Source organism: Coenobita brevimanus, chromosome 60 (genome assembly GCF_032717465.1).
Source record: "Coenobita brevimanus isolate Jiangsu-jjx chromosome 60, ASM3271746v2, whole genome shotgun sequence".
NCBI classification, from domain to species: domain Eukaryota; kingdom Metazoa; phylum Arthropoda; class Malacostraca; order Decapoda; family Coenobitidae; genus Coenobita; species Coenobita brevimanus.
This window is the reverse complement of record NC_137013.1, coordinates 24,944,151-24,953,197: the sequence shown is the minus strand read 5'-3', so window position 1 is coordinate 24,953,197 and position 9,047 is coordinate 24,944,151. Positions and strand designations below refer to the sequence as shown.

General features: G+C 46.1%; 1 protein-coding gene across 1 annotated transcript; it reads right to left on the bottom strand.

Annotated features, from left to right (window-relative positions):
* Window positions 1-1,438: 1,438 nt before the first annotated feature.
* Window positions 1,439-4,479, bottom strand: LOC145403321 (E3 SUMO-protein ligase ZBED1-like). Its single transcript, XM_080275115.1, has 3 exons — window positions 4,475-4,479; window positions 2,429-3,436; window positions 1,439-1,940 (listed from the first exon to the last, which is right to left on the bottom strand). The coding sequence occupies exons 1-3, from the start codon at window positions 4,477-4,479 to the stop codon at window positions 1,439-1,441; spliced, it is 1,515 nt and encodes a 504-aa protein (XP_080131241.1).
* Between the last annotated feature and the right edge of the window lie 4,568 nt (window positions 4,480-9,047).

Here is a 9,047-nt window from a genome sequence, read left to right as displayed (position 1 = left end):
GCAATATTTTGAAGCATACCGTACCCCACTACTGGCGGGAAACGAGCGACATCCTCCTGCCTTCTCCTACCCTTCTCTCCACTTCCAACCTCCATTCCTACGATTCTCTCCCAAAACCCCTCCCTCCCCTCACAACCGTAAGAGTGTACAATATATGTTTCATTAGGAACTGTTGTTTTATTAATGCTTTAAAGGCCCCCAGCTAATTTTTAATATGCCAGTATTATAATATGTGGCAACTCCATGCCTAGTAGATTGCGAAAATGTTGGCCGTTGGTTCACTTAGTATCCAACACAATGTGGTAGGGGGTGCATGTGTTATTGATACTTCAACATGTGTGTGTGTGTGTGTGTGTGTGTGTGTGTGTGTGTTACTCCTTGTTGTTCAGGGATTCTCCAGGCATGATTGGTTGTAGCATTAGCTGCTCGCACCGAGGAAAGAAAAATGCTGTGGGCTGGAGTGGAATGACAGGACATGTTATCTTTTTGAAAAATAAGATCAAGAATCAGCGCACATTTACCGTACTAGTTTGACTAGGTAAGCGAGTGAAAACACCTATATGAAAATTATATGTATACGCAAAATAATACCGAAATCAGCAAGGATCATACAGTAGAGATGGAAAACTCGATTCACTTTGGTGACGAGTTTTTATGAGTCACTCACCGAAGAGAATCAGGTAGTTGAGTTACTCGATTCACCAAGTCAGTAGCCTGGCTGCAGCAACCATTACTTCTGCCAGCCGACTAGCCGAGCAAGTCCGTGTTGGGTGAGAGAGCGTAGCGCGCTCGCTCAACACTCGGTTAAAATGTTGCCAACTCCCTCCTATTCATTATTGACTAGCGTTCAACTATGGACCTGATGCAAGAAAATTTTAATTATCGGGGTAAAGAATGAAACACCTATATTACATAAATAAAAAAAAAAAACTTTACTATTCTGTTAAACAAATTGAATAAATGACATATTTAGAACAAAAATAAACATAATCCATTAAACTGTGGCAGTTAAATTCTATCTTTCTATCTATTGGCCGACGCCATTATCCTCGATGGGGTTACCAAGACTGAATCGTCTCTAAACCAACCTTTCTCCCGCCAGACATGACCTTCCTCCCACTCAAACACACTCGCCCTCATATTCCTCCTCACTCCATCCCTCCACCTCGTTCTTGGTCTCCCCCTACCACTAATCCCTCACACCTCACTCTCAGTCTTAAACTCTCCATACATTTCATAATATACTCTCTTTACAAATTAGCATTAAAAAAAAAACAAGTTCACGGACCTTTCCAGGGCTAAGTCTGTTTCTCCCATCAGTTATGATTTGTCCTGTCTTTGAAAAGATGCGCTCTGATGGCACTGAAGTAGCAACAACGCAGAGCCTAGTCTTCATAACTGCACAAGTGTTCTTAAAAACTAGGGCACGAGATCTCCATCATTCCAAGGGGTCGGCTGTTCGGGGTATGAGCTGCTCAGAAAGGAATCCTTTAACCTCCAACGTTGCCTCAGTTATGGGATTTTGGGTCCCTGGCCTCAGGCTGGTGACTCGCTCCTCAAAATCTGCCCAGACAAGAGGAACTGTATCCGTAGGAGGAATGGAGGGTGGTTCATCTTCCCCCTCCTCTGTGCTGGGTGTTGCTATTGGCGGTGGTCTTGCTACCCTTGATGCAGCTGCAACTTTGTCTACTACCCTCGTCACGGCATTGTCTCCGTGTTTCTCATGAATCAATGCATGTTTCTTGAACCTGGGATCCAAGAGCGCAGCCTCTGCTAGGATGTTCACCTGCTCAATTCCCCCAAATCGTTTATGCAATTCCGCCATAAGGATGTTAGTCATCTCACGAACTGGCTGGTGGGTGGACGAATTTCTCTGCCGGTGTGCAGTAGCCCTCTGAAGCTCTCGTGCCATCAGGATGGCTTTAGAGCCTGTCACAAACCTGAAATAGGAAGACATGTATGCTACTATAAGTATGTAAAATTATACAGTATTGTTTACTATACAGTTTTATTCTCTTATTGCAAGTTGTATACTTATGCAATCATCACTTTTTAACTCTATCCCCTCCCACTCTCTCTCTCCCCCTGACTAGATTATTCGCTCTTTAATCTTCTTTATCACATTTTCTTCCTCCTCTCTGTCTAACATCTTTTTGCGTTTTCTAGCAGAAGTAGTAGAAGTAGCGATAGCTGTTGACATGTGCATAAAACCCACGGCATAAGATGGGTGGCAAGCCCGTAGTGCACATGTTATTTCCTCCCCTTTTTGGTCCTCTCAGGACAAGTCTGATCGTGAGTGCGATCCCACTCTTGTGGTGGAGGGGGTGGTTCGGCCAGACCACTTGGGGATCAACAACATCAACTCCGTGCTATATTAACATGAATCACATAATGAATAAATTAAGTGCATATAGTAATTTGTACATACCTTTCTGAGCTCAGCTCCACAGTCACTTCCTCAAAGGGATGAAGGACCTCACATGCTTCATAAATAATTTCCCACTCTTCCAGAGATAGTGCCAGGAGCTGGGGATTCACTATGGCCAGTGTGGAGATGAGAGGTTCCTTGACTTCAATGATGCGCCTCAACATGTAATAAGTGGAATTCCAACGCGTAGCTATGTCTTGTTTCAGTCGCAGTTGAGGCTGTCCCATTTCCAGCTGTACCTCTCGAAGCTTAGCAGAGGCTACAGTGCTTCTACGCGTGTATTCTGTAATGCCTTTTACTTTCTGGATGATCTCCTCAATCTGCTTCTGTTGGATTCCATATCTTACGATCAGATTTAAAATATGAGCAAAACACCTCAGGTGATTCCAGTGTAGTACATCACTAACTGCCTTCTTTATATTAGCTGCACTGTCAGTGACACAGGCCACGATTTTGCCACTGATACCCCATTCAGTGGCTATTGATCTCAATTCTTTAGCCAGATTTTCAGTTGTGTGGTGTTCATTGACCTCGAAGCAGTCCAGTAAATATGATTCAAGCTTAAAGTCATTTACATTATGGCAAGTTACAGACATGTAGCCAGTTGTTGTGTTGGACGTCCAGCAGTCAGTTGTTAAGCATACAGTGGGAGCAGCCTTGATTTTCTTGAGAAGCTCAGTTTTCACTTTATTGAATAAGTGAGGTATCATTTGCTGGGATATTGTGGGTATGCTAGGAAGTACATAGGAGGGATTAAGGGCTTTTGTGTACTCCCTAAAACCTCTGTCATCCACAATCGAAATGGCTGGAAGTCTGTGGCAATCATTGTAACCAAGGACTGGTCTATCTTGCTCTGCTGTAAGGGCATCATGGGCTTTGACACAAATCCTCCCATACAAGTTTGCTGCTGCCTTTTTATCGGTGGTTGTTCTTGTCCTGATGTTGTGTTTGTACTGTTGCTGGTGGTGGTTGTTGCAGATGTACTGTTCGAAGCAAGAGATGTCATTCCTGAAGTTGTTTGTGCAACTGGAGTACTAGTATGATTCTGAAAGTCTTGCCTGTCCTCTTGTAGATGTACTGTTGGGTGTTTGCTTTTTAAATGTCTTCTCATGTTTGACGTGCTTCCCACTCGGAAAGATAATACCAACTTGCATAGCTGGCATCGGGCATATGTTTGGTTTTCGACAGTAAAATGCATCCAAACAGAACTTTTTCTCCTTGAACTATTCTTTATTCTTTGAGCTGACTTTTTCTCCTCCTGCCTTGTTCAATATTCAGCTCTACATCTCATCCCAAGCACTGCGAGGGGACGCAGATAACTGAGGCACTGAAAGGATTGCATTGAAAAATACGTTAAAAAACGTTAAGCCATTCTGAGGTGACGTAAATAGCTTTAAATTATTAGTAGGATAAAGAAAAACATTTAGATTGCTTAATAATTTATTATTGTATTGCTAGAATAAAACAGAAATGAAAAACACAGTGACCTGTTATTTAAAATCCTTCCCAATTCGTGAGTCACCAGTGACTCGGTGAGCCAGGCCTTGGCCGGGCCCACCGCATCTGTCTGGGGTGGCCTGAGTCATGTAATTCGAGTTATACGAAATCTTGTTCACACTCAATAATCGAGGCTGGAACACTCTGCCTGCAAGTGGTCTTATGCTATGAGTGGTGATGTTTGCTCACACTACTGTTCATACCAAGCAGTGTTGTGAACACTGAGCAATATTTATACCACGACCGGGTATTTCAAACTCGTGAGTGGTGAGCCGGATCGGGCCCCGCCACATTCGCCTGGAGCGGCCTGAGTCAGTCGAGTTCTAAGGGCCCGTTCACACATCGGTGAATGCGCGCCGAACCGGATTCGGCCAGAATCGGGCCCAAACTGCCTGAATTTGGCCTTTTTGTCTGCTGTCTGTTTGATGTCGCCGACAGTATACCAATGAAATAGAATGCAAATCGAACGTAAACAGAATGCGAACAGACGCCAACCCGAAACTCCTATTTTTAAAATTAACCGTCATTTTTTCGGTGCGACATCGGTACAGCATCGTTGATGTTGTACCGAGGGCATCCCGAGTGCATACCGAACTTCCCACGCCCACCCAGGGGTGTATATACATGCACGTACCAAAAAGCCCATCACACTCCCAGTTCCAACAGAGCAACAATGGACATCACAGCAGTCATCCCCAGCAAAGTCAACAAGCAAGCCGTGTCCCTGTGGAACAAAGCACAGACGGACTCCCTGCTCTGTGTCAAGTATCTGACCTACCTGTACCTGGAAGACGAGGAAAAAGACCACATTCCACCCCGGAGGAGGCACAAGATTCGCCAGAAGAGGTCCTGTTGGTCCCGTGACTGGCTTCGACGGAAAGAATTTGGCCAATGGGAGAACCTTCTGCAAGAGCTGATACTGGAGGACAGGACATCATTTCGCAATTTCCTACGCATGGACGAGGACCTCTTCTGTGAACTCCTTGAGAGAATTCGTCCTCGCATCAAGAAGCAGCACACCTTCTGGCGGGAGCCCTTGGAGGCAGGTTTGAGGCTCTCCATCACCCTCAGGTACCTGGCCACCGGAGACAACTATTGCAGCCTTTCCTTTGGATTCTGAGTACCTCCCAACTCTATATCCTGCATCGTGTACGAGACGTGTGAGGCCATCATCGCGGAGTACATGAACAAGGTGATCGTTTGCCCATTGACAGCTGAGGAATGGAAACAAGTTGCGAAGGGCTTCTCACGAAGGTGGCAGTTTCATCACACCATTGGAGTGATAGACGGCAAGCACATTCGTATGCGTGCTCCTAGCAAAAGTGGATCCTACTACTACAACTACAAGGATTTCTTCTCCCTGGTCCTGCTTGCTGTGGTCGACAGTGATTACATATTCATGTTTGTGGATGTGGGTGCCAATGGGGCAACTTGTGATGTCCAGGTATTTACCAACTCAACCCTACACAAAGCGCTCTCGAATAACCAAGTTCGACTGCCTCCCGGAGAATCTCTGATTGATGGCGAACGCCCAGTGCCTTACTTCATCATTGGAGATGATGCCTTCGCCCTTCAAGAATGGTTGATGAAGCCCTTCCCCAACAAAGGTCACACCTACGAGGAGAGAATCTACAACTACTGCCTCTCCAGAGCAAGACGAGTGGTCGAGAACGCCTTTGGCATCCTCGTGAACAGGTTAGTGAAATTTTGATGTCTACAAATGTCAGACGTGTCTATATATCAATACAATTGAGGAGTCAGTGTTCTTTGTCGCATGGTGCCATGCGAATAACGGTAAATTTTCTTATCCCTTCCAAATTTCGCTGCCTGCTGATGGCAATGCTACTGCAGCTGAGGGGTGTGGAAGTGGCAGTTCTCGCCGCCTGTTGTCTCCACAATCTCCTGAGGGAGCGGAGGCCGTCATACTGCATGGCCAATGCTGACGCTGAAGACCCCGTCACGCACAGGGTCACCGAGGGTGCCTGGCGTGATGGTAGGCAGTTGGACTCACTGGAGCCCCTGGTGAACCCAAGAGCTCTGGCGGCACCCAAGAACATCCGCAACTACCTGAAGGATTTCTACAACTCACCTGCAGGATGCGTGTCATGGCAGGACCAGAGGGTGGATGACTAGGAGAGCCAAGCTGTGTGATAGAATATATGCTTTGCGTCTTAGATTATGCTGTGTCATTTTGTAATATGTACATAGTGTATTTCTATCATGCACTGTGTTCGTTGTGACTTGTAAAAAAAAATTTAAAAATACCATTGTTGGAGAAAACATACGCGTTTTTTTACATACCAAAATAGTTAAGCTCGCAATTAGTTGGTATAGTAAGAAAACTCAGTGTCACACTTTATTTACTTTACTGATCATCTTACTTACACTAGGAAAAATAGCATAAATGGCACGAATGAATAGCTTTCATTAATATACATAGTTATAAGTTAATACAGTTAGAGCTGGGTATATTTTTTGGGGGTGGAAATCTGTTGTAGGGGGGGTGAGAGACTTGAGTGCCTGGGCCGAGCTGTGTGATGGAATATATGCTTTGCGTCTTAGATTATGCTGTGTCATTTAGTAATATGTACTGTACATAGTGTATTTCTATCATGCACTGTGTTCGTTGTGACTTGTAAAAAAAAAAAAAAGAAATACCATTGTTGGAAAAAACATACGGTTTTTTTTACATACCAAAATAGTTAAGCTAGCAATTAGTTGGTATAGTAAGAAAACTCAGCGTCACACTTTATTTACTTTACTGATCATCTTACACTAGGAAAAATAGCATAAATGGCATGAATGAATAGCTTTCATTAATATACATAGTTATAAGTTAATACAGTTAGAGCTGGGTATACTTCTTGGGGGTGGAATGCTGTCGTAGGGGAGTCGAGAGACTTGAGTGCCTGGGCATAGTTGGATCCACAGCTGACTTGTTCGCTGGCCTGTTCATGAACGACGCACCTATCAGTTCCCTGAATGACAGGTTTGAAAAACTGGGTGACATCAGCCGGTGCTGGGGGAAGTAAGCATCGGCTTGCTGCTGCTGCTGCTGGTGCTCCAGCTCCCACACCCGCTGCTGCATGTGGCTGGCAGCGTAGGTGGATGGCCCTGGGTCGATCGGAGGAGGACCCAGGCCAGAGTGCTGGAGCAGCACTACTGCCGGTGTGGATTCTGCTGCTGCTGGCGCTGGTGAGGTCCCCGTGGTGGAGGCCAGCTCGCTCTCCTGCAGGCTAAGGAGGAGAGCTGTGATGTCACACTGGAACCTCATCACACTGTTCATCGACAGCATATCCAGCACTGACTTGATGTAGGCCGTGAAGTTCGCCACAAGGGTGTCCTTGGGGCTCTTCGGCTTCAGGAACTCCTCCAGCTGCTTGGCACTGGCCTGGCTGTCTTCAATGTGTTTCGTGAGCTGTGGAAGTAAGACATTCATTGTAAAATACCGTACAACATACAAATTGGATAGGGTATTCACTGAAAAATTATAGGGCCACTCATAGCAAAGCGATTCTCACCTGGGATAAGTAGGGGCTGGTGGAGGGTGTCTCCTACCGCCGCACAGCCGTCCTCTGGGCGTGTTTGGCGGAGGCCTGGGCTGCATCCCCTCCATCGTCGCTGCGCACAACCTCCACAAGTTGGGTCGGATGTGTCTCGTCCTTGCTATGCATACCTTCTCCCGATTGGGAAAAGGGCAGCTGAAAAAAATAAAAATAAATAAAAACACTAGGGCGATTATCTTCAGGAACAAAATTATGTAGTGTCTTGTACAGGAGTCTGTTCTTAAACTTTTTACAGGATTTTTTTTTTTTACACTCTCAAGATTGTATCTGTGCAAAACACTCACCTTGGACTGTCGTGTCTTTGACATCAACACAAATGACCTCAGGAAGCCGAAGTTGCAACATATCCAGGCGTCCCTCTCGCTCAGGTCCTCCATGATGGGGCCCTGGCCTGACCTTGTGCGGTGTAGCTTCACGTAGAGAGTCCGCATGCCGCCGACCCAAACACGTAGCTGGTTGCCTGAAAAACGAAATGATATTTACTGCATATGCATAATTGCTGAGGCACCTCTATGAGTTCACAAAAATCACATGATGAGTATTATATGAACACACTGCTTTTTACACACATGAAGTAAAAAATCACGGCCCACACAAGAAGCACTGTTACTCACTTTCGATGTTGAGCTCCTTGGCCTTGCCAGCCATCAATCTCGCCTTCTTGGCGACGTCCTTGTAGCAACTGAGCTTCTTGTTATAAAATATACGGCACTGCTGAAGCCACTCAGCCAAATCGCGCTCCTGCCATTCATTCAGCTTGGCTGATGTGCGCCGGACCTTCTTGGGGACAAACACCTGTGACATCTCGCTGTCGTCGTTGTCATCGGGCAACCTCTGTTGGTCTTCTTCAGAGGAGATGTCCCTAGTGGCCATTTTTCGCTTGTGTTTGCTGGGACCAGCCTCATCACCTCTCATGCGACCTCTCGAGGTCGATGCAGCAGCAGTTCTATCTGGGGGTGGGATCAGGGGCTCCACCACCTCATCAGGAGTCTGGCTCTCCTGCGACAGGCCGCAATCTTGGAAGTGGGGGTTGGAGTCCTCTGGGAACAGGTCTTCAGATGCCGCCTCCATTCTGCTGTAGATGTTGTAGTGCGCCCGTTCTCCTAGCTCTGGAAAGTGTGACTGGGATGCTTTGGCCTTTTATATATGGCTCGGTGGGCGGTGTTCAAAATTCTGTATACATTCTTGGGACAATCGGTATAATTTTGGTATGTATTCTGTCCATATTCGCCGATTCATCGCCAACATCGTACCGATTTTTAATGGTCATTTTGTCGGCGATGCATCGGCAAATGCATACTGAATGCTTGGAATGCATACCGAAAGATTACTGAATGCAACCCGAGGGGGACCCGAGGAAGTGAGTTCGGGCAGGTCACACAGAATATTTCATGTTCGAAGAAGTATTTGGTGACTTGCCCGAACCCATTTCAAACACCCTGAAACGTTCCCGAAGTGCGCCGAATAGCCCAGAATTGACCGCCAAACGTTTCCCGAAGCCTATTCGGCATGCATTCAGCTTTTCTTTCGGCGATGCATGAACGGGGTATAAAGTT

Coding starts and splice junctions, on each gene's coding strand:
- LOC145403321 (XM_080275115.1), bottom strand. Junction 1,941..2,428: donor GTGGAGCTGAGCTCAGAAAG/GTATGTACAAAT, acceptor TTCCTATTTCAG/GTTTGTGACAGGCTCTAAAG.